We start from the raw sequence: 26,689 nt of genomic DNA, 5'->3' as shown, positions 1-26,689 counted from the left end.
TTTATTAGGGTACAGCATCGCACGACTGAGCAATTGTCAGCTAAAATAAAGCAAAAAATGGCCTGGTCATTAAGGGGGAAAATCTTCCGGTCCAGAAGTGGTTAAACTAACACAGTGCCGTATCGCAAAAAATGGATGGTCATTAAGGGGCTAAAACCTTCCGGTCCAGAAGTGGTTAAACGAAAATCGTATGATCCGCTATTGTACGAAAAACATTTTTGCGGATGTCGGATCGGATAATATTGGATGAAGTGTCCTGATCGGCTCTCGAAAGCTGTGTACTAACGATCAGATTATCGTACGATCGCTTCGAAAGCGGTATTTTTCGTACGATTTTCTAAGCGCGTGTACAGGGCTTTACAAACACATCAACACTCAATGCAAGGGAGTAAAAAAATATTTTTAAGGAAAAACACGACAAGGAATTAACATACTACATTTTTCTGTGCTTTTTTTTACCTGCAATCTTTTTTACGGGATCTGTTGGTTCTTATTTTTTAAACCATTGCAGTGTTATCTTATAATATTCACATACTAATAATAGACCAGACTTCCCCTTTAACCACTTTACTGTCAAGGTGGAGATCTTTTCCTATTATATTGAGTGGAACAAAAAGACAACAGTGAAATGCAGAGATAAAAAAGCACAATACAAAAAAAAAAATACAAATTAAAAAAAAAAAAAAAAAAAAATATATATATATATATATATATATATACATATATACATACATACATACATACAGTATATGTAGCAAGGTTTCCAGGCCTGTGGCCTGTGGTAGGTCTGCCATTGATACCGGTGACCTCTCCAGCCCATGTGAGCTGCGGCCCTGGGTGTGAGAACTGACACATTGACAACTCCGGCATCTTTGTTTGGTTGTTTTATTGTGGTTTTAGGGGATGGGAGAAGGGAATGAGTGGGATACTCCTTTAGGCTCAACCAAGTACAACTTGGGACTTTATCCAGAAAAATTTCTGTTAACGCTGCCTTGACGCCAGCCAACGCTCAGTGACGCTTAGAACACACTGTAACTTGGAAGTGCTGAAACCTCGACTTCATGTCCAGAAGACTCAGGACTGTGGAGTATTGAACTACTGACACCGCTGCACTGCAAAGTCACTGACTTCTCCCTCCAGCCTTGCACTGGCTTAAGGTGGCTTGTTGTGAAATCCTGTATGGCTGCAACTCTCAACTGGTACTCTGTACAATTCAGGGCCCAAACTGCAGGCACGCCCTTTACACGTTTAGATCTTCTGGGTCCACTGACTAGGTACCCCCTCTGTCACTTCAGGGTTCTCCACCTAGGTACCCCCTTTACAGCTAGCTGACACTGGATCCCAGAACCTCTTCCGGAGTGGTCTCCTTTAACACTTCAGGCAGACCCCCGGGGGCAATCCTCAGTACTCACGACCTGTGTAGGCTTTCCTGGGACTGGACCCCTCTCGCTCTCCGCTGGTTCTCGGCACACCGGATCCCCTCAGCTCAACTCAGCGCTCTCTGGATTCTCAGGCGACACCCCGAGACATCCAACTTCCTCAGACAGGAGGAGAGACAGCCATACTCTCCCTCCTGGGACTCTGCTTCTCGCCAAAGACAATGAGTCATGCACTCCCCCAAACTTATACCCACTCCCAGAATCCTTTGCGGCAGAATCTGCCTTCTGGGGTAGTTACAAGCCTGAATGTATCCCTGATTGGGTTTCCTCCACTGCCCTATGAGAAGCCTCTCACAGAGCCAGTGGGGAGACTCCCCCTTCAGCAGGCACACCTGGAAACCATGACACCCTACTAAAAGAAATCATGGACCTGCTGTTAGGCAGACAAAGCCCACTATACATTTACCCAGCACCTACCTGTAGAGTGTTATATATATATATATATATATATATATATATATATATATATATATATATATATATATATATATTTATATATATATATATAAAATTAAATAAAACACAGCATACCCAATCCGCCTACCCCTAATGGGAACTATCTGTAAGCGGATTTGGTACTCCTGTAATTTTTGTAATTTTCCTAACAGTTGTTACATGTACCAAGCAATGAGTCAGAAGAACCAAATAATTGTAAATGTTAATGTTGAAATTGTTAAATTAAAATTCCAATAAAAATGTAAAAGTATTAAAAAAAAAAAAAAAAACACGATCATTAGTCAGAAACAGGAAGTGGAACCACAAACAAGGAGGAAGTGATGTCAGTTGCAGGAAGGAAGTGACATTTAGACAGGAAGTGAGGTAATATACAAACAGGAAGTGATGTAAGGTTATATAAAGGAAGTTCCCGCTAAAAGTTGAGTCGGGAGGAAGTAGAGAGGAGACATTGTTGGTACTGGCAGCAGAGGAGGTAATTATGATTATATAGGATTTATATAGTGCCGACAGTTTACGCAGTGCTTTACAACTTGAGGGTAGACACTACAAATACAATACACTTTTATACAGGAGGCATCAGAGGGCTCCGCTCGTTAGAGCTTACAATCTAAGAGGTAATAAGATATTATTGTATGTTTACACCCAGAAAAAATGTTAAACCCGTGTTTAGGGTGTAACATGCTCCAAATTTCCCCTTCCTGTGACAGCGGGTGCAGGTTCTCCTCCCCGCCCCCTCTGTCTCATTTCAAAATTGGCGTGGCTGCACGGTGATCAGCTTGCGCGGACATGTCATTCATTCACAACAATTTGTGAATGAGAAAACTACAAGCCCTGTCTTCCACTGATGAACGCCTTCTTAGTTCATTGACTCTAGAGATGGGCTCGGGTCTGTTTGAGTTGCCACGTGCCCGACCCCGCCAGGAAGCCAGCACTGCACTTCGCTAATCACAGGCATTCAGACTTTTCCCGATCTGTGCAGCTGCTGATCAGGAAATATCTCTGTGCCTGTGATTAGTGAAGTGCAGTGTTGGCTCCTTGTTGGTGGGATCGGGCACGTGGGAACTTAAACATGCTCGAGCCCATCTCTAGTGTCAATAAACTAAGAGGGCGCTCATCAGTGGAAGACAGGGCTTGTAGTTTTCTCATTCAAAGATTGTTGTGAATGAATGACATGGCTGTGCGAGCTGATCCCTACGCAGCCACACCAATTTTAAAATGAGACAGAGGGTGCGGGGAGGAGAGCCTCTAACCGCTGTCACAGGAAGGGGAAGTTTGGAACACCTTAAACATGGGTTTAGCGTGTAACATGCTACAAAGGAGTACTTAACCTTTAAAATTAATCTCTACTTGTCTTGTTATAATGATCTGCGAGGCCACTACAATATCTGTCTACAGAGATCAGAGTCTCGTATGGATCACATGATGTCATCAATGAGGATGGACAAGGACTCGCATCATATGTTTAAAAGGATATTGAACCTCACCCTGGAGATCATTTACCTGCTGACCGGAGAGGTGAGGAGGATTCTGGGAGGTCACATGACATCACTCTTATCTCTATTATTAAAACACAGACCTGACCAGAGAGGTGAGGAGGATTCTGGGAGGTCACATGACATCACTCTTATCTCTATTAATAAAACACAGACCTGACCGGAGAGGTGAGGAGGATTCTGGGCGGTCACATGACATCACTCTTATCTCTATTAATAAAACACAGACCTGACCGGAGAGGTGAGGAGGATTCTGGGCGGTCACATGACATCACTCTTATCTCTATTAATAAAACACAGACCTGAGCGGAGAGGTGAGGAGGATTCTGGGAGGTCACATGACATCACTCTTATCTCTATTAAAAAAACACAGACCTGACCGTAGAGGTGAAGAGGATTCTGGGAGAATGAAAAAAGTCACTAGCACACCATGGATTTCCAGAATGGGTCCAAAGCTTTATTTAGCGATCACATCATTACAGCAAAAAACAACTATTCGGGGCCACACATGACTCCTTCAACAGGCATGTGACGATGAAGGGGTCCTGCGTGACTCCAAAATATTGCTGTTTGCTGTAACAATGTGATCACTGAATAAAGCTTTGGAACCATTCTGGAGATCCATGGTGTGCTGGTGACATTTCCCGCTCTGACTATTCACAGTTCAAGCCGGTGGTCGTTTCAGCACCCACTTATACACACAGCCATTTCTACAGATACGTGGGTGTTGGGAATAGTGCATTGGAGTATTCTGGGAGGTCACATGACATTATTGTTGCCCTTTCAATGCAGAGTTTTCCTCCGGTGAAGTCTGGTGAACCTCTAACCATCACGGTGCCTTCCCCTCATTTGCTGAAACCCAAGAGAAGCAATGACAAGAAGATTTTAGAAGTCACAAATGAGATCATTAAGCTGCTGACAGGAGAGGTGAGCGGTGCCGGGAATTCTGGGACATTATCCAGTAACAGACAAGGGATGTGTCTGGATGGTGACTGTATCATTGTGTGTGTCAGGTTCCTATAAGGTGTCAGGATGTCACTGTCTATTTCTCCATGGAGGAGTGGGAGTATTTAGAAGGACACAAGGATCTCTACAAGGACGTCATGATGGAGAATCAGCCGCCCCTCACATCACCGGGTAAGAGGAGACTTTATTGTAAAGGAGAGAGCAGTACGGAGGGTCCACCTAGATCCCCCATCATCTGATAAACACATAGAAACAATGTATTCAGTCAGTGTGTGTGTTTCCTACAGATGGATCCAGTAATGGGAACCCACCAGAGAGATGTCCCCGTCCTCTGTATTCCCGGGATTCCACAGAGGAAGGTCACACCATCCCTCACCATCATCAGGTAGATGGATCCAGTAATGGGAACCCTCCAGAGAGATGTCCTCGTCCTCTGTATTCCCGGGATTCCACACAGGAAGATCACACCATCCCTCACCATCATCAGGTAGGTGGACACGGTGTATAGAACACAGAAGTAATTCTGAACTTTGTGAGATGACATTCTTCTATTCTCTTGTTTTAACCTTTACTTCTACATCTAAAATGTTGCCTCTACTCACCCTTCCCATTTCGAGTTCCCCCTTGGAGCACCTTTCACTTTTATTGTTTTTATCAATATTCACACTTTTCTTCTGTGTGAGTTTTGGCCTGGTCATGAGACCGCATGGGTCATTTTTTTTACTTGTGTTCCTCTTGATGATGGGCACATGTTGAATGACATGGTTCTGTTCTAAGACCCTGTGAGTCCAGGCTGGAATGATGATGAGCGTTCAGGGGCTGTGTCCCTGCCCCCCTGGGCTCACGAAAAATCAGCAGGAGACCTGATTTTGCTCTGCTGTAGCTCAGTGACACCTACTGGTCTTAAAGGTGGATTAATGAATGCTGAGCTCCATATTCATTTGTCTATTTTATCTGCCGTGAATTCAGCTTTCATAGATGTTTTCTATTATTTTGGAGTTTAGGGTGAAGAAAGGATTCATATAAAAGCTGAGGTTAAAGAGGAAGAAGTAGAGACGTATGTGGGGGGTGATCAGATATCCACGACGGAGGTTGGGGTGATAAAAAGTGAACAGGATGAAATTTCTCCACCTATCAACACAGGTAGGTGAAGCTATGGAAGAAATAATTTACAGTTTCAGTTTACTTTTAAATGTAACATATGTGGTTTAGGCAAAACTTTTGAGATAATTAGCGGATCTTTGCATCCTTAGATAAGATAAAACTGAATTATAAATGGAAGACCAGCCAAGTTGGGAGGACAGCAAAATTGGGACAACTTGCCGTTTACTTTACTGGACTCTCCTCCTGCCATTTTTTTTCTTCTCTAGAACAACCCTATTCATATTTATTGTGTAGTGTATTTTGGTAGTGAAGAGGATTAGCACAAGAAAGTTTGCTGGGTTTCATCAGGCAGGGATGCAGGAATGGGGTCCTCAACTGTTCTCTATTCTCTGCATACTCGTTAGTCAGTAATGCATTTTTACTTTGCTGGCAGGCAATATTTAGAATAGTTCTCTGATATTGGCAACTATCAGCCCATCTTTGTTCCTAGATACAACATCATGTTACCAACAAAGGGATTGTAGTTACTGTACACCATATAAAAAGGTCCCTCTCCATTCCTCAATATAACGTCATGTTCCCAACAAATGAGGAGGAGATACTGTACAGCATATGAAAGGTCCATCTCCATTCCTCCATATAATGTCATGTTCCCAACAAATGAAATGAAAACCTGTGGCTTTGTATAACTAAAAGGCAGGCTTCATCCATCCGTTGGCTTGTATACAATTTTTGTATAATTTTTAGGCATATTGTCAAGGCACCCCCTACAGAAGCCTTAAGGCACCCTGGTTGAAAAAGGCTGCTGTACACCATATGAAAGGTCCATCTCCATTCCTCAATAGAAGGTCCTAATCCCAACAAATGAGGAGGAGATACTGTACTCCATATGAAAGGTCCATATAACAAAGGAGGAGGAGATACTGAACACCATATATATATATATATATAAAGTTCCATCTCCATTCCTCAGTAGAACGTCATAATCCCAACAAATGAGGAGATACTGTACACCTATGAAAGGTTCATCTCCATTCCTCAATAGAACGTCATGTTCCCAACAAATGAGGAGTAGATACTGTACACCAGGGGTCTTCAAACTATGGCCCTCCAGTTGTTCAGGAACTACAATTCCCATCATGCCTAGTCATGTCTGTGAATGTCAGAGTTTTACAATGCCTCATGGGACGTGTAGTTCCGCAACAGCTGGAGGGCCGTAGTTTGAGGATCCCTGGTGTACACCATATGAAAGGTCCATCTCCATTCCTCAATATAACGTCATGTTCCCAACAAATGAGGAGGAGATACTGTATACCATAAGAAAGGTCCATCTCCATTCCTCAATATAACGTCATGTTCACAACAAATGAGGAGGAGATACTGAACACCATATATAAAGCTCCATCTCCATTCCTCAGTAGAACGTCATAATCCCAATAAATGAGGAGGAGATACTGTACACCAGGGGTCTTCAAACTATGGCCCTCCAGTTGTTCAGGAACTACAATTCCCATCATGCCTAGTCATGTCTGTGAATGTCAGAGTTTTACAATGCCTCATGGGACGTGTAGTTCCGCAACAGCTGGAGGGCCGTAGTTTGAGGATCCCTGCTGTACACCATAAGAAAGGTCCATCTCCATTCCTCAATAGAACATCATGTTTCCAACAAATGAGGAGGAGATACTGTACACCATATGAAAGGTCCATCTCCATTCCTCAATATAACGTCATGTTCCCAACAAATGAGGATGAGATACTGTACACCATATGTAAGGTCCATCTCCATTCCTCAATATAATGTTATGTTCCCAACAAATGAGGAGAAGATACTGTACAACAGGGGTATTGAATTAAAACTCAGAGAGATCCAGTCACTAAAATTTTAAGTTTAAATCCTAATGGCACCTTGAAGCATCAGCATACGCCGCACGTTTTTATGAGCACCATAGCAGCTTGGTGCAGCGCAATTTAAACAAAAGGGTCAGGGACTTCTTTTTTTTTTGCGTTTTCTGCATGTAAGATTTTAATGGGCTGCCTAAATGCAGAACACAGGTATCAATGATATAAACCTAGCCTAAGATTCTTTATATTACAACCCTGCACATCACAGCCCCCCTTCACATCACAGTTCCCTACCCTTTACATCAAAATCACCCCTTTATATCACAGTCCCCCCCTTCACATCACTCCCCCAATTAATATCGCCTCCCCTTCACATTCCTGTTCTCTACCCCCTTTATATCAGCCCCCTCCTCCTTCACATTATGTCTTCTGCCGCCTTCATATCACCCCCCCCCCCTTACATCCCTATCTTCAAACCACCCCTTTCGCTTTGTATAAGCCCCCTCCTCCTTCATATTCATGTTTTTGCCCCCTTTACATTCCTATCTCACCCCCCCCCCCCCTTATATCACCCCCTTCTCCATTCCTGCCCTTAGCTCCCTCCTTTACATTCTAGTCCTCAGCTCTCCTCTCTATCAGATTCCTGTCCTCTGCTCCCCTTCACATTATCCTCAGCTTCCCCCACATCCTTCACAGCAGTGACGGCTCTCTGTAATGTCCTACCAACACAAGGCAGCAGGCACATCAGTCTAGAGCTGACATCAGCAGCAGGACAGCTCTGCATGGATGGGGGGAGGATGACATCAGAGGCAAGACAGGTCCAGAAGGAGGCAGGAGCTGTACAAATTTTCCTGATAACCAACTTGTGATTGGTTGCTAGGAGGCAAGCACCTGCTTAATTTGAAAAGTTAACTTGGCAGCTCCCGCCCTCCATCTGGAGCTGTACTGCCTCTGATGTCATCCTCCCGCCATTCATCCAATGCTGCCCTGCCTCCGATGTCAGCTCTAGACTGATGTGCCTCCCACTGTTCATATGGAGCTGTCCTGTCTTCGATATTGGGTCAATGAGAATGACAGCAGTGAGGGCAGCTGAGAGGGCTCCTAAATGGCGGGACCGTGGCCGATCTGGATAGAACAGTGACTCGTTCCCCAGTCCGCCATTTAGTAATGTTTGCTGTACACCATATGAAAGGTCCATCAATATAATGTCATGTTCCCAACAAATGAGGAGGAGATACTGTACACCATATGAAAGGTCCATCTCCATTCCTCAATATAACATCATGTTCCCAACAAATAAGAAGGAGATACTGTACACCATATGAAAGGTCCATCTCCATTCCTCAATATAACATCATGTTCCCAACAAATGAGGTGGAGATACTGTACACCATATGAAAGGTCCATCTCCATTCCTCAATATAACATCATGTTCCCAACAAATAAGAAGGAGATACTGTACACCATATGAAAGGTCCATCTCCATTCCTCAATATAACATCATGTACCCAACAAATGAGGAGGAAATACTGTACACCATATGAAAGGTCCATCTCCATTCCTCAATATAACGTCATGTTCCCAACAAATGAGGAGGAGATACTGTACACCATATGAAAGGTCCATCTCCATTCCTCAATATAACGTCATGTACCCAACAAATGGGGAGGAAATACTGTACACCATATGAAAGGTCCATCTCCATTCCTCAATATAACGTCATGTTCCCAACAAATGCGGAGAATATACTGTACACCATATGAAAGGTCCATCTCCATTCCTCAATATAATGTCATGTTCCCAACAAAGGGGTTGGAGATACTGTACACCATATGAAAGGTCCATCTCGATTCCCTAATATATCGTCATGTTCCCAACAAATGAGGAGGAGATAATGTAGACCATATGAAAGGTCCATCTCCATTCCTCCATATAATGTCATGTTCCCAGCAAATTAGGTGGAGATACTGTACACCATATGAAGGAAAAGAGGGAATCCCCCAATGGAGGTGGGACTGTGTAGGCAACTGGACACCCAAAGAAAAAGACAATAACAATAGTTTTCAAAAAGCATAAATACAATAACTTTTATTAATTATACATTAAAATTGTGATGGAGATAGACCAAAAACATTTGTATAAAATTACATGCAAATCACGGCTCATGCAGGATGGTCCAAGGGTTGAAAGGAACTCGGGGGTGTGTATGGTGAGGAAGGACCCTGCGCGTTTCGGTTGAAAAACCAATCTTCAGGGGTCAAAGACTTGGAACATATGGGTTCACCACTTTGAGAACCCGAATGGGCCAGAGAGCTGTAAAAGTTAAAAACCTGATAAAAGTTACCAGTAAGAAATCATTTAGAGGATGCGTGAACTAAGGCCTCAGCAAGTTTTAGGCTACAGCTTTAGTTGAAGAAGAAAGAAGTGCCGCGAACCCGCGAGCAGCAGGTCCCACAGGGATCCGAGTAGGCCCAAATTTTTTAAAAAAAAGTCCTGTAATGTGCGGCTACCGAAGCAGTGTAGTAATAGAGCAAGCACAAATTAAATTGCTGCCAATGTTTTTATAAGAGATCAATAGGTAAGTGTAAGTTCACATCGGCATCCTCGGTCACCATATGACCATATGACCATGTACACCATATGAAATGTCCATGTCTGGTCCTCAATATAATGTCATGTTCCCACCAAATGAGGAGGAGATACTGTACACCATATGAAAGGTCAATCTCCATTCCTCAATATAATGTCATGTTCCCAACAAATGAGGAGGAGATACTGTACACCATATGAAAGGTCCATCTCCATTCCTCAATATAACGTCATTTTTCTGAAAAACGGTGTAGCTAAAGATGCACAAAACAATTTTACCCAGTGTACCATAGTTGTTTTGTATCCTCGATCTGTTATGTTGTCATATATTAGTGTTGTAATTGTACCCTTTTTAATGCAAGAACTCTACAACAATTGACTGCTAGACCAAAATACAGGACTCTTATTACATTTATTTAAACATTGTTTTCCAACAGATGGATGTGATGTCGGGAATTCCTCTGAGAGACATCTTCTATTATCTGCTGATTGTAAGTCAGAAGATAATGTCATCACACAGGATCCTCCAGGAGGAAATCCAAATACACAAAATATCCATCACAGACCTTCCTGTCCGGAGACATCAATGGATCCCTCTGATCAGGGGGAATCTTCTCACCAATCACATACTATGATTGCAAATATCTATTTAGGATCTCACACTGCAGATAGATCAACAGATCCTTCTAATCCCAAGGAATCTTCCTTACCCCGTGAAGGGGTTTACCCAGGTGACAATCTATTCTCATGTTCAGAGTACGGGAACGTTTTTACTGAAAACAAAAGTATTCACACAGGTGAGCATTTTTATTTATGCTCAGAGTGCGGGAGATGTTTCACTGACAAAGAAATGCTTCTTGTACACCAGAGAAGTCACAAAGGTGAGCGTCTTTATTCATGTGCCGAGTGCGAGAAATGTTTTTCTCAAAAAGGAGACTTTTTTAAACACCATATGATTCACACAGGTGAGCGTCCTTATTCATGTACAGAGTGCGGGAAGGGTTTCTCTCACAAAGGAGAGTTTGTTAGACACCAGGGAATTCACAGGGGTGAGTTTCCTTATTCATGTTCAGAGTGCGGAAAATTCTTCACTAAGAAAGATCACCTTCTTATACACCAGAGAATTCACACGGGTGAGCGTCCTTATTTATGTGCAGAGTGCGGAAAATCCTTTACTAAGAAAGATCACCTTGTTAGACACCAGAGAATTCACACGGGTGAGCACCCTTATTTATGTACAGAGTGCGGGAAGGGTTTCTCTCACAAAGGAGACTTTGTTAAACACCAGAGGATTCACACGGGTGAGTGTCCCTATTCATGTTCAGAATGCGGAAAATTCTTCACTAAGAAAGATCACCTTGTTGCACACCAGAGGATTCACACGGGTGAGCGTCCTTTTTCATGTACAGAGTGCGGAAAGGGTTTCTCTCAGAAAGGAGACTTTGTTAGACACCAGAAGATTCACACAGGTGAGCGTCCCTATTCATGTTCAGAATGCGGAAAATTCTTCACTAAGAAAGATCACCTTGTTGAACACCAGAGGATTCACACGGGTGAGCGTCCTTTTTCATGTACACAGTGCGGGAAATCCTTCACTAAGAAAAATCACCTTGTTAGACACCAGAGAATTCACACAGGGGAGCGTCCTTATTGATTTATGAAGTGTGGGAAATGTTTTTTTCAGAAAGAAGACTTTATTAGACAACAGAGAGTTCACACAGGTGATCTTCGTTAATGATATACAGAGTGTGGAAAATCACCAGAGACAAATGTTGAATTAGGAGTCCACCAGTCAGGTGTGCTTTAAACGACCATCATATGTGTTGAGTCTTTGTATGAATAAAACAGGATTAGATTTTAGTGGAGTTTTTCTTCTGTAGTATAATAGCATTTTGTGCTCATTCACGCTATATTACCAAAAGTATTGGGACGCCTGCCTTTACCCGCACATGAACTTCAATGGCATCCCAGTCTTCGTCCACAAGGTTTAGGAGTGTGTCTATTGGAATGTTTGACCATTCTTCCAGAAGCGCATTTCTGAGGTCAGGCACTGATGTTGGACAAGAAGTCCTGGCTCGCAGTCTCCGCTCCAATTCATCCTAAAGGTGTTCTACCAAGACAGGCCAGTCAAGTTCCTCCACCCCAAACTCGCTCATCTATGTATTTATGGACCTTGCTTTGTGCCCTGGTCCAGATCAAATTGGTGGAGGAAGGATTATGGTGTGGGGTTGTTCTCCAGAGGTTGGGCTTGGCCCCTTAGTTTCAGTGAAGAGAACGCTTAAGGCATCAGCATACCAAGACATTTTGGACAATTTCATGCGCCCAACTATGTGGGAATAGCTTGGGGATGGCCCCTTCCTGTTCCAACATTACTGCGCACCAGTGTATAAAGCAAGGTCCATAAAGACATAGTGAATGAAGTAATCAGTGGGTAAGTGATTACCTATAGCGCTTGCTACAAATTAATAAACCATCTAATAGATTTTATATTATAACAATATAAATAACTTACTATAAATAGTGACAATAAAAGTGCTTAATAGATATAATTGTTGAAAAATAAGTAAAAAATTAATGCTCTGAAGAAGTCTAGCCAATGACGAAACGCGTTAGTGGAACGCACGTCGTGACGTCATACGAGCTTAGTGGAACGCAAGGCGGAACTACCGCTCTCCACTCGCAGCTCACATGTATGACGGCGTTTTTTCGTTTTTCTGCATTGTTTCTCACTGTTTTCTCACCGTATTTATTGTTTTTTACCTGTTTTTATTGGATCTTCTTGTTTTTACACCTGTTTTTATCACCCCATTGGGAATGTATTTGCTGGATTGACCGGGGCTGTGTGCAATAATAAACCACTTCAAAACGGTACTGCACTATCCGGATTTTTTTCTTTTATACAACCCCCTTGATTGGAGGTGATTAACAGGAGGATTGCTATTGCAAGAAGGAGCAGGTCTGTGAAGGAAAGGCACCCGATTTGGAGGCTACCAGCAGTAAGAGTGGTACTGCAGAGGGATAGCTCTTTACGCCAGGAGGGAACGCACCCTGACCTGGAGAGGGTCATTTAAGCACGATTGGTACTAGTGTCATAAGGCATATAGGACCCACGTTTTCTGGGGAGTGTGAAATTTATTTATCTTCCACAGTGAAGGGACACCAGGGCAAGAGAGAAAGTACCTGCACTTTAAATATATACATATTCTTTTGGACATTTTTCATCAAGAAGTCACTGTTGGTGTTTTTTTGCATCATTTAATGGACTGTTCATTTATTATTGTTTGTGCACATGAACTTTAAAGTGGAGTTCCACCCTAAATTTAAACTTACCTCCATCTTCTCGCTCCGGGTCACCTGAAAAACAAATGGATAATCGCAATTTTTTTTTTACTTACCTCGTATATACTTACCTTACTTCCTTCTTCCTCCCCTCGGCGGCCACGGTGATTCGTCACTTCCTGGATTTGCAATGATTCCTGGGAGCTGAACGTCATCGCTCCCACGAATCAATGCGCCTGCACCGGCCCCGACGTCAGTTCCGGTGCGCGCGCGTCATCCCTTCTAAACAGCTTCTGGGCATGCCCAGAAGCTGTGGAGGGATGACGCGCGCGCACCAGAAGTGACCTGCAGGGCCGGTGCAGTGCATCGTGGGACCCAAGAAGACGGAAGAGGACGCAGAAGAGGATCGCGCTGGCTTCAAGCTGCCCACACCTGAGATGGCAGCGCTGGACAATACTTTTTCAAGGTAAGTATTTCTCCTAAAAGGTAAGTGCAACCCGGGACAGATCAGAGGCTAGCCATTGTGGAATGTACTAGCCCTGACTGTCCCGGGGGTATTTTTATTAAAAAAGTATTCCCAGGGTGGAACTCCGCTTTAAGATATATATTTTTTTTGAAAGTGAATATATTTAAAAGAAAAAAAAAATGTTTTTTTGAAAGTGAATATACATGTGAGCTGCGAGTGGAGAGCGGTAGTTCCGGCTTGCGTTCCACTAAGCTCGTATGACGTCACGACGTGCGTTCCACTAACGTGTTTCGTCATTGGCTAGACTTCTTCAGAGCATTAATTTTTTACTTATTTTTCAACATTTATATCTATTAAGCACTTTTATTGTCACTATTTATAGTAAGTTATTTATATTGTTATAATATAAAATCTATTAGATTGTTTATTAATTTGTAGCAAGCGCTATAGGTAATCACTTACCCACTGATTACTTCATTCACCATTAGCACTCGCACTTTACTATAGCAGCTGCAACTCACTTTTCATATACATCACAATTTATTTATTTCACTTTAAATTTTATATTTCTAGGCCCTTTTATACCTTACAGGTTTCCTCACTTGGCGCGTGTAATATACTTAGTATATTTTTACCCACCATAAAGACATAGACATGGGATTAGACCCAGCGGGAGCCAGACCGCGGGAGGAGTGGGAACGATTGCCGTCGTCCTCCCGCAATCTTCAGGGAAACTGACAGGAGAGCCGCCTGCCTATGTAAACAAAGCAGACAGCTCTCCTGTCAGACAGGTACAATAAAATCGTGTGTCTCAGCTAAGCTGAAACACCGATCTCTGTGTGCCTTTTACAGAGCCCCCCCCCCCCACAGTTAGTAAGCACAATTTAGGAGCAAACTTAACCCATTGATTACCCCCAGCATTAACCCATTCCCTGCCAGCGTCATTTATACAGTAACAGTGCATATTATTTAGCACTGATCACTGTATTGGTGTCACTGGTCCCCAAAAAGTGTCACTTAGTGTCAGATTTGTCCGTCGCAATGTCGCAGTCCCGCTAAAAATCGCTGATCGCCACCATTACTAATAAAAACAACAAAAAATAAAAAGTCCAAAAATCTATCCCGTAGTTTGTAAACGCTATAACTTTTGCGCAAACCAATTAATATACGCTTTTTTGGGATTTTTTTTTTACCAAAAATCTGTAGCAGAATACAAATTGGCCTAAAAATTTTATTTTTTTAAATTCTTCATTATTGGGAATGTTTTATAGCAGAAAGTAATATATATATATATATATATATATATATATATATATATATATATATATATATATATTTATTTTTTCAAAATTGTCACACAATACAACTTGGCCTAAAATGAATAAAAATTAGATTTTTTTTTTTTTGGGGAATGTTTTGAAGCAGAAAGTAATAAATTATATATATATATATATATCCAAAATTGTTGCTCTTTTTTTTGTTTATAGCGCAAAATCTCAAAACCACAGAGGTGATCAAATATCACAAAAAGAAAGCTCTATTTGTGGGGGGAAAAAAGGGCATCAATTTTATTTGGGTACAGTGTTGCATGTCCGCTCATTTGTCCGTTAAATTAACGCAGTGCCGAATCGCAAAATAGGGCCTGGTCAGGAAGGTGGCAAATCCTTTCGCTCTTAAAGTGGTTAACCACTTAAGCCCCGGAAGATTTTACCCCCATTCCGACCAGGGGGTATTTTGCGATTCGGCACTGCGTGAATTTAACGCACAATTGCGCGGTCGTGCGACGCTGTACCTAAACGGATTTGACGTCCTTTTTTTCCCACAAACAGAGCTTTCTTTTGGTGGTATTTGATCACCTGTGCGATTTTTTGATCACGCGCTATAAACAAAAAAAGAGCGACAATTTTGCAAAAATAGCAATATTTTTCACATTTTTTTATATGAAATTCCCCCAAAAAAAAATGTAAAAATCAAAATTTTTAAAAATTTTCGGCCAATTTGTTTTATGCTACCTATGTTTGGTAAAAAAAATCGCAAAAAGCGTATTTTGATTGGTTTGCGCAAAAGTTATCGCGTTTACTAACAAAGGGAAAGATTTTTGTCATTTTTGTTGTTTTTTTTTTTAACGCGTAATGGCGGCGATCTGCGATTTTTTTTTTGCGGTACTGCGACATTGCGGCGGACAGATCGGACCCTTGACTGACATTTTTGACACTTTTGGGGTTACCAGTGACATTTCTACAGTAATCAGTGCTATACATATGCACTGTTACTGTAAAAATACACTGGTAGTGAAGGGGTTAACTTTATTTGGAAGGGAGGGGCTGTGTGTGTCCCTAGGGGCGTGGTTTCTACTGTGATTGGCTGTGGCTCTAGCTGTAAGGACACTGATCAACGGATCTACATACCAGATCCGTTTTATCAGTGTCTTTGCAGCGAGGAGAATGACAGGCAGTTTGTTTACACAAGCTGCCTGACATTCTCCCTCTCCCCCGCCGATCGCCGAGTGACCGGCGGACATCGGGTCCGCTGGTCACACGCGCGGGGGGGTCCGTGACCACGCGGGAGCGGGAGCGCGCCCCCGGGGGCGCGCGCTCGCTCCCTAGACCCTCACAAGCAAGCAACGTAGCCCTACGTTAGTTTGCCTGTGAGGGGCTGACCGCCGACGTAGATAGTCGTGCGGCGGTCGGCAAGTGGTTAAAGCAACGCAGTGCCGAATAGCAAAAAATGGCCTGGTCATTAAGGGGGTAAAACCTTCCGGGGCTGAAGTGGTTAAACCCACAAGTGCTTTTTTACTGCTACTATTTCTTTATTTTGGCTTTTGGATTTAAAAAATGCAGCAATTTAGAAATTAGATGAAAGGTATAACACTTCTTGATAGATAAATAGTGCATTTTATATACAACTATATAGATCAGACCAAATTGAGGGACAAACAAGAAGGAAAGAGGGACAGAGGGACTTTGTTCTGAATCAGGGACAGTTGGGAGCTATGCAGATACACATTAGTGTAGGTTTCTCTACTGAGTGGAAGACAGGAAGTGATGTCACAAACAGGAAGTCCCAAGTTGTGAGGAAGTAGAGAGAAGACATTGCTGGAACTGGCAGCAGAGGAGGTAATAAGAAATGATTTTATATTTTCACCCAGTAATCCCCCCCGTCATGTCCGTCCTCTTCCTCCGTAGTCACTGTGACGTCTTTTATCCCCAGCAGACACTACATATACAGGGATATAAAATGTAACTCTGATATTATTTTACCTTTACCACATTTTCTGTGACAGAAAACAGAACCCATTCCACCGTCACTTCTGTCACCGATGTAAAACAAAATGGAGAATTCAGTCATAGAAGAGCCGAGGAGAGCCGGACACCTCACATCATCACCTCAGAGTTCCCTCTTCACTCCTTCTCCACTGTCATTGGCTGCACTCCCTCCACACCAACCAATCACAGTCACTGGGCAGAATCTACTCTCCATAGAGACTCACCTCAGAGCTCAGCACTGAGATTAATTGGTGTGAAGGGAGTGCAGCCAATCACAGGACAGTATCATGGTCACCGGGCAGATTCATCTCTCAGGAGAATCACCTCAGATCTCGCCACTGAGATTGTCTGCACTTCCTTCACAGGAACCAATCACAGGGCGGAGTCACCAGGGAAACTTACCTCAGACCTCACCACAGTCACACACTATTATTATTATTATACATTTCTATAGCTCTGACATATACCGCAGTGCTGTACAGTGATCACTGAGCCAATCACATCAGTCTCTGTATCAGAGGAGCTTACACTCTAATGTCCCCTCCCCCACAGTCACACACTATTATTATTATACATTTATATAGCTCTGACATATACCGCAGTGCTGTACAGAGATCACTGAGCCAGTCACATCAGTCTCTGTTGGGGAGGGGACATTAGAGTGTAAGCTCCTCTGGTACAGAGGCGATCATTCTGATACTAGTTGACACTTTTGGGAAACCAGAGACACTAATACAGTAATCAGTGCTAAAAATATGCACTGACACTGGCAGGGAAGGGGTTAACCCAAGGAGTTCAAAGGATTAAATGTGAGCCTAGGCCTAGGGGGTGTTTTTCTAACTGTGAGGGAGATGGGCTTATGGAATAAAAATGGGGACCTGTGTTCCTAAATAGGGGAAACACAGGAGCTCTGTGTTGATTGCTGACAGAATAACGGTCTGCTGTGTTTACAACAGCAAACCGCCGCTCTGTCTCCCCGGAGAGAGATCGCGGGTGCCCGGCGGCAATCTAAATGACATTTTTGACAGTTTTAGGGGGACCTGTGACATTACTACAGTAATCAGTGCTACAAATATGCACTGTCACTGTACTAATGACACTGGCTAGGAAAGGGGTTAACGGGCAATCAAAGGGTTAACTGTGTGCCTAGCCAGTGTTTTACTAAACTGTGGGAGGTGCTTTTACTAGGGGAAGAGATGGAATTTATTCCCTGCTTTGCAGGTGCACCAATTCCATCTCTTCCCTCCTGTCAGAATCACCATTCTGGCTCTCTGCCTAATGCTGGTCACTGCATTGAAGGGGCCACGTACGCTGGTCACTGCATTGAAGGGGGCACGTACGCTGGTCACTGCATTGAAGAGGGCACGCTGGTCACTGTGCATTGAAAGGGGGCACGCTGGTCACTGTGCATTGAAAGGGGGCACGCTGGTCACTGTGCATTGAAAGGGGGCACGCTGGTCACTGTGCATTGAAAGGGGCACGCTGGTCTCTCTGCATTGAAAGGGGGCACGCTGGTCACTGTGCATTGAAAGGGGGCACGCTGGTCTCTCTGCATTGAAAGGGGGCACACTATACCTTAATTACTGAAGGCCCCTTTCACACTTTTGTGACCTCAAAGTCACACAATGTTTTTACAGCGTTTTTTGCCACAAAGCAATGCCTATTACATTTTTCTGTAAAAAAAATTTTGAGCACCAGCCGCCACTGGAGGTGAGGAGAGGGGGATAGAATGAATGGGGGGAGGAAGAGGGGAAAAAAGGGGGGGGGGACCCTTTCTGTTTTACTTTTGGACAACCAAGAATAAGAACAAGGAAATCAGGCGACACCTGAATATAGGTGAATAGACCATATCACATTACTTAGCAAACACAACTAAGTGTCTCGATTGGGGGGAAGGAGACATAAGGGTGGCATATTCTGATGTGTGGGTGAAATTGAGCCAACAGGCCCAAATTTTGTATGACAGCAAGGAAAGGCCCCTTTGGGAATACCGGTAGGTTAGATCCTCCAGCTGGTAGATGTGATCAACACGTCGGAGCCATTGTTGGATCGTGGGGGTAGTGGGTTGAGTCCTACACCATTGCAGTGTTATCTTATAATATTCACCTACTGAAAACAGACAGGACTCCTCCTTTAATGACATTACTGTCAAGGAGATATTTTTCAATTATATAGAGTGGAACAAAAAGACAATTAATGGTGAAATGCAGAGAGAAAAAAAGTATGATTAAAAGTAAGAAGCGGGAAGTGGAAGCACAAACAAGGAGGAAGTGATGTCGGTTGCACGAAAGAAGCGACATTTAGACAGGAAGTGAGGTAATATACAAACAGGAAGTGATGTAGGGTTATAAAAAGGAATTTCCGGGTCAGAGGTGAGTCAGGGGGAAGTAGAGAGGAGACATTGTTGGAACTGGCAGCAGAGGAGGTAATAAGATATTATATTATATTTACATCCAGAGCATTTATTATTTAGCCTAAGACATTTAAGTACTGTTCGTGATCCTTTTTGTTATTTGCACTAACATACAATTTTTCAGGACAATCTTTGGGGGTATGTCCCCTTCATCAAGATCCAAGCAGTACTGATTCACAAAGATCAAGTACTGCTTGGATCTTGATGAAGGGGACATACCCCGAAAGCTTGTCCTGAAAAATTGTATGTTGGTGCAAATACAAAAAGTATCACGGACAGTACTCAATTGTCTCTGTCGCAAGTGCACTTATACGGCTACAAGCACCTCAAGCGTTATTTAGCCTGCAAAGCTTTGCACCCGCGAGCAGCTGACCTCAGGTGCGATTTCAGGCTCCTGCGGACACTTACTGCTGCTTTCTGCCTTTACCGCCATTCGGGCTTTCTGTAAAAAAGCTTGAGTAAGAGTCAATGAACTAAGACGGGACTCATCAGCTCCTTCACAGTTTATTGAGTACTACAAGCCGACTGCCACCGTGGAAGATAAGGCTTGTACAGTAGTTTTCTCATTCACATATTGTTGTGAATGAGTGATGTGGTTGTGCAAGCTGATCCCTGTGCAGCCACACCAATTTTGAAATGGGACAGAGGGTGTGGGGAGGGGAACCTCCACCCCCTGTCACAGCAGGGAGGAGAGCACACAGGGGGATCATGGAGCATGCTACATGTTACACCCTAAACGTGGGTTTAGCGTATAACATGCTCCAAAGGTGCATTCATCCTTTAAAATTAATCTTCTGTAAGTTATAATAATCAGTGAGGCCACTATAATATCTATCTTCAAAGATTAGAGCCTTCAATGAGAATGGAAGAGGACCCGAGTCACATGACTGAGAGGATATTGGACCTCACCCTGGAGATCATCTACCTGCTGACCGGAGAGGTGAGGAGGATTCTGGGAGGTCACATGACATCACCCTTATCTCTTAATAAAACACAGATCTGACCGAGAAGGTGAGGAGGATTCTGGGAGGTCACGTAAAGTTATTGTTGCTCTTTCAATGCAGAGTTTTCCAATGGTGAAGTTTGATGACCATCTAACCATCACAGTGCCTTCATCTCATTCCCTGAATCCCAATAGAAACAATGCCAAAAAGATTGTAGAAGTCACCAACAAGATCATTGAGCTGCTGACAGGAGAGGTGAGTGGTGTCTCGGGAATTCTGGGACATTATCCAGTAACAGACAAGGGATGTGTCTGGATGGTGACTGTATCATTGTGTGTGTCAGGTTCCTATAAGGTGTCAGGATGTCACTGTCTATTTCTCCATGGAGGAGTGGGAGTATTTAGAAGGACACAAGGATCTCTACAAGGACGTCATGATGGAGAATCAGCCGCCCCTCACATCACCGGGTAAGAGGAGACTTTATCGTAAAGGAGAGAGCAGTACGGAGGCTCCACCTAGATCCCCCATCATCTGATAAACACATAGAAACAATGTATTCAGTCAGTGTGTGTGTTTCCTACAGATGGATCCAGTAATGGGAACCCACCAGAGAGATGTCCCCGTCCTCTGTATTCCCGGGATTCCACACAGGAAGATCACACCATTCCTCACCATCATCAGGTAGATGTATAGAACACAGAAGTAATTCTGAACTTTGTGAGGTGACATTCTTCTATTCTCTTGTTTTAACCTTTACTTCTGCATCTAAAATGTTGCCTCTACCCCCCCTCCCACTTTAAATTCTCCATTGGAGCACCTTTCACTTTTATTGTTTTTTACCAATATTCACACTTTTCTTCTGTGGGAGTTTTGGCCTAGTCACGTGACATCATGGGTAATTTTTCTTCTTGTGTTCCTCTTGATGATGGGCACATGTTGAATGACATGGTTCTGTTCTAAGGTCCTGTGAGTCCAGGCTGGCATGATGATGAGCGTTCCCCCCCCCCCCCCCCCCACAGGAAATCGGCAGATCTGATTTTTCTCTGCTGTAGCTCAGTGATACCTACCGATCTTAAAGATGGATTCATGAATGCAGAGCTGCATATTAATTTGTCTCTTTTAGTTACAGTGAATTCAGCTTTAATATATGTTTTCTATTATTTTGGGGTTTAGGGTGAAGAAAGGATTAATATAAAAGCTGAGGTCAAAGAGGAAGAAGTAGAGACGAATGTGGGGGGTGATCAGACATCCACGACGGAGGTTGGGATGATAAAAAGTAAACAGGATGAAATTTCTCCACCTATCAACACAGGTAAGTGACTCCATGAAAGAAACAATTTACAGTTTCAGTTTACTTTTAAATGTAACATATATGGTTTAGGCAAAACGTTGAGATAATTAGCGGATCTTTGCATCCTTAGATAAGATAAAACTGAATTATAAATTGAAGACCAGCCAAGTTGGGAGGACAGCAAAATTGGGACAACCTGCCTATTGCTAAATGCTGTGGCCGGCATTTTTCCACCCATTCATAAAAATGTGTGCCACGGTATTGAGTTCTCTTTGACTGATGCAGCAGAGAGGACACCATGATTAAAGTAGAGCTGGGCATGTGACTATGACATGTCACTAGACTGGACTCTCCTCCTGCCATTTGTTTTCGTCTTTAGAACCACCCTATTTATTTTTATTGTGTAGTGTATTTTGTTAGTGAAGAGGATTTGGACAGGAAAGTTAGCTGTGTTTCCTCAAGCAGGGGTGTAAGAATGGGGTCCTTAACTGCTCTCTAATCTCTTCATATCCTTTAGTCAGTAATGCTCATTTTTACTTTGCTGGCAGGCAATTTTCAGTATTCTGGCAACTCAGAAGAAGGGAAAATCATCTCACTTTGTTCCTATATAAATCGTCTTGTTCCCAACAAAAGAGGTGTAATGACTTTATACCATATAAAAGAACTTTTGATGTTCCTCAATAGAACGTCCTCTTCCCAATAAATTAGGTAGAGATACAATATTACACCATATGAAAGGTCCATCTCCATTCCTAGATATAATGTCATGTTCCCAACACGAGGAGGAGATACTGTACACCATATGAAATGTCCATCTCCATTCCTCAATATAACGTCATGTTCCCAACACGAGGAGGAGATACTGTACACCATATGAAAGGTCCATCTCCATTCCTCAATATAACGTCATGTTCCCAACAAATGAGGAGGAGATACTGTACACCATATGAAAGGTCCATCTCCATTCCTCAATATAACGTCATGTTCCCAACAAATGAAGAGAAGATACTGTACACCATATGAAAGGTCCATCTTCATTCCTCAATATAACGTCATGTTCCCAACACATGAGGTGGAGATACTGTACACCATATGAAAGGTCCATCTTCATTCCTCAATATAACGTCCTGTTTCCAACAAATGAGGAGGAGATACTGAACACCATATGAAAGGTCCATCTTCATTCCTCAATATAACGTTATTTTTACACAAAACGAGATAGCTAAAGATGCACAAACAATTTTACCCAGTGTACCGTAGTTGTTTTGTATCCTTGCTCTGATATCTTTTCATTTTTTGGTGTTGTAATTGTACCCTTTTCCATGTAAAAACTTTGCAACTGTTGACTTCTAGGCCATAATAGAGGACTCGTTTTACATTTATTTAAAAATTGCTTTCCAACAGATGGATGTGATGTCGGGAATTCCTCGGAGAGACATCTTCTATTATCTGCTGATTGTAAGTCAGAAGATAATGTCATCACACAGGATCCTCCAGGAGGAAATCCAAATACACAAAATATCCATCACAGACCTTCCTGTCCGGAGACATCAATGGATCCCTCTGATCAGGGGGAATCTTCTCACCAATCACATACTATGATTGCAAATATCCATTTAGGATCTCACACTGCAGATAGATCAACAGATCCTTCTAATCCCAAGGAATCTTCCTTACCCCATGAAGGGGTTCACCGAGGTGACAATCTATTCTCATGTTCAGAGTGCGGAAAATGTTTCACTAAAAACAAAAACCTTCTCAAACACCAGAGTATTCACACAGATGACCATCTTTATTCATGCTCAGAGTGTGGGAGATGTTTCACTGACAAAGAAGAAGCTCTTCTACACCACGGAAGTCACACAGGTGAGCGTCCTTATTCATGTTCATACTGCAGAAAATCTTTCACTAAGAAAGATCACCTTGTTAGACACCACAGAATTCACACGGGTGATCGTCCTTATTCATGTACGGAGTGCGGGAAAAGTTTTACTCAGAAAGGAGGTCTTATTATACACCAGAGAATTCACACGGGTGAGCATCCTTATTCGTGTACCGAGTGCGGGAAATGTTTTAATCAGAAAGGAGACTTCGTCAAACACCAGATGATTCACACAGGTGTGCGTCCCTATTCATGTTCAGACTGCGGGAAATCGTTCACTAATATATTTCCCCTTGTTAGACACCGGAGAACTCACACAGGTGAGCTTCCTTATTCATGTACAGAGTGCGGGAAATGTTTTTCTCAGAAAGGAGTTTTTGTTAGACACCAGAAAATTCACACAGATGAGCACCGTTATTCATGTACAGAGTGCGGGAAATGTTTTTCTCAGAAAGGAGACTTTGTTAAACACCAGAGGATTCACACAGGTGAGCACTCTTATTCATGTACAGACTGCAGAAAATCCTTCACTAAGAAAGATCACCTTGTTAGACACCAGAGGATTCACACGGGTGAGCGTCCTTTTTCATGTAAAGATTGTGAAAAATCATTCACTAAGAAAGATCACCTTATTAGACACCAGAGAATTCACACTGGTGAGCGTCCACATTCATGTACGGAGTGCGGGAAATCCTTTTCTCAGAAAGGAGACTTTGTTAGACACCAGAGAATTCACACTGGTGAGCGTCCTTATTCATGTACGGAGTGCGGGAAATGTTTTTCCCAGAAAGGAGGCTTTCTTAGACACCAGAGGGTTCATACAGGTGAGTACCCTTATTCATGTACAGAGTGCGGGAAATATTTTTCCCAAAAAGAAGACTTTGTTAAACACCAGAGGATTCACAGGGGTGAGCGGCCCTATTCATGTTCAGACTGCGGGAAATTCTTCAATAAGAAAGATCACCTTGCTAAACACCAGAGGATTCACACGGGTGAGCGTCCATATTCTTGTTCAGAGTGCGGAAAATCCTTCAATAAGAAAGACCACCTTGTTAGGCACCAGAGAATTCACACTGGTGAGCGTCCGCATTCATGTACGGAGTGCGGGAAATGTTTTTCTCAGAAAGGAGACTTTCTTAGACACCAGAGAATTCACACAGGTGAGCAACCTTATTCCTGTACAGAGTGCGGGAAATGTTTTTCTCAGAAAGCAGATTTTGTTAGACACCAGAGAAGTCACAAGGGTGAGTATCCATATTCATGTTCAGACTGCAGAAAATCCTTCACGAAGAAAGATCACCTGGTTAGGCACCAGAGGATTCACACGGGTGAGCATCCTTATTCATGTACAGAGTGTGGGAAATGTTTTGCTCAGAAAGGAGACTTTGTTAAACACCAAAGGATTCACTCTGGTGTGCGTCCCTATTCATGTTCAGAGTGCGGGAAATCTTTCATTAATAGATATCACCTTGTTAGACATCAGAGAACTCACAAAGTTGATAGTCAATAATTATATACAGAGTGCGGAAAATCTTTCACTGAGCAAAAGTAACTTCTTACACAACAGAGACAAATGTTGAATTAGGCGTCCATCAGTCTGGTGTGCTTTAAACTACCATCATATGTGTTTCGTTTTTTTGTATGAATAAAACCAGATTTGATTTTGGTGGAGTTTTTTTTCTGTAGTATAATAGCATTTTGTGCTCATATATCTTGGTCAGTATTGGTCGATAAGTCAGGGATTTGGTCTTTGACTGTGTAACGGAACCTCCGACCCACACTGTACTTGTGGTTTTCTGTCAGTATACGGCTTCCTTGCAGTCATGAACATATGTCCCAGATTTTCCCAGCCGCCCTCATACAAAGCTAGCCAACAACTTAGTTTGAACATGTTTTTGGAACCTTCTCCTTTATTGAACAGTTTCACACTCAATTTATACAGCCATGAGCACATCCCCCTCCTGATCAAATTACCACACACAGGTCAGGGGTTGCCTGATTACATTATCCTATGCAGATGAAATTGTATACAGAAACAGAATTAACCTGAACTAATTATCTGGCCATCTGGACAGAACAATGTGAGGTCATTAACATTTAACAATGGGACAGGCAGACTTCACACAATCCACACCTCAGCTCAATAGATAGACAATAGAACAAGACTGCCAATGACAGTCTGTCTGTCTACTACATTGAAACACATGGAATACACATCTTGGTGTTACAGACTCCATGGCAATAGGCTACAGTTCTCACAGTGCAAAGTGGTATCAAATCTCCACATTTCTTGAGAGCCACCGTTGACAAATATCACTCGCCCATCTGAAGCCATCCAAACCATTCTCTCAGCATCCCCCAAGTATCTGTCCCTCACTCCCAGTGACGATGAACACCGTCACAGACTGGCATACATTAACAATAATGACAATACCTGGGGCAATAAAACGAGCAGTTGTGACAATTGTATTAATACATGGGCAAGAATCAAGCAATGGCAGCAATACTCAGCCAATAAAATGCAGGAGCTGCGTATTCTGACAGCCCCAACTGCCGTTACTGACCAAATATACACTGAACAAAATTATAAACGCAAGACTTTTGTTTTTGCCCCCATTTTTTATGAGCTTAACTATGTACACAAAAGGCCTATTTCTCTCAAATATTGTTCACAAATCTGTCTAAATCTGTGTTAGTGAGCACTTCTCCTTTGCCGAGATAATCCATCCACCTCACAGGTGTGGCATATCAAGATGCTGATTACACAGCATGATTATTGCACAGGTGTGCCTTAGGCTGGCCACTATAGAAGGCCACTCTAAAATGTGCAGTTTTATCACACAGCACAATGCCACAGATGTGGCAAGTTTTGAGGGAGCGTGCAATTGGCATGCTGACTGCAGGAATGTCCACCAGAGCTGTTGCCCGTGCATTGAATGTTCATTTCTCTACCATAAGCCGTCTTCAGAGAATTTGGCAGTACATCCAACCGGCCTCACAACCACAGACCACGTGTAACCACATCCAGCATCTTCACCTCCAAGATGGTCTGAGACCAGCCACCCAGACAGCTGCTGCAACAATCGGATTGCATAACCAAGGAATTTCTGCACAAACTGTCAGAAACCGTCTCAGGGAAGCTCATCTGCATGCTCGTCGTCCTCCTCGGGGTCTCCACCTGACTGCAGTTCGTCGTCGTAACCAACTGGATTGGGCAAATGCTCACCTTTGATGGCGTCTGGCACTTTGGAGAGGTGTT

General features: G+C 42.9%; 1 protein-coding gene across 1 annotated transcript in view; it reads left to right on the top strand.

Annotated features, from left to right (window-relative positions):
• LOC309564405 (uncharacterized protein) overlaps positions 1-24,993 on the top strand; it is a 338,567-nt gene extending 313,574 nt beyond the window's left edge. The window contains 10 exon segments of the mRNA XM_082269033.1: positions 4,181-4,315; positions 5,359-5,497; positions 10,543-11,190; positions 11,299-11,532; positions 20,132-20,253; positions 20,378-20,512; positions 20,601-20,724; positions 20,841-20,938; positions 21,431-21,569; positions 22,953-24,993. Of these exon segments, the coding sequence (XP_082125159.1) occupies positions 4,181-4,315; positions 5,359-5,497; positions 10,543-11,190; positions 11,299-11,532; positions 20,132-20,253; positions 20,378-20,512; positions 20,601-20,724; positions 20,841-20,938; positions 21,431-21,569; positions 22,953-24,940 (3,762 nt within the window). The 3' untranslated portion in view covers positions 24,941-24,993.
• The last annotated feature ends 1,696 nt before the right edge of the window (positions 24,994-26,689 follow it).

The sequence above is a fragment of the Pelophylax lessonae genome, assembly GCF_965119305.1.
Source record: "Pelophylax lessonae genome assembly, chromosome: 9".
NCBI classification, from domain to species: domain Eukaryota; kingdom Metazoa; phylum Chordata; class Amphibia; order Anura; family Ranidae; genus Pelophylax; species Pelophylax lessonae.
The sequence above is the reverse complement of the archived record's forward strand: the minus strand, read 5'-3'. Positions and strand labels throughout refer to the sequence as shown.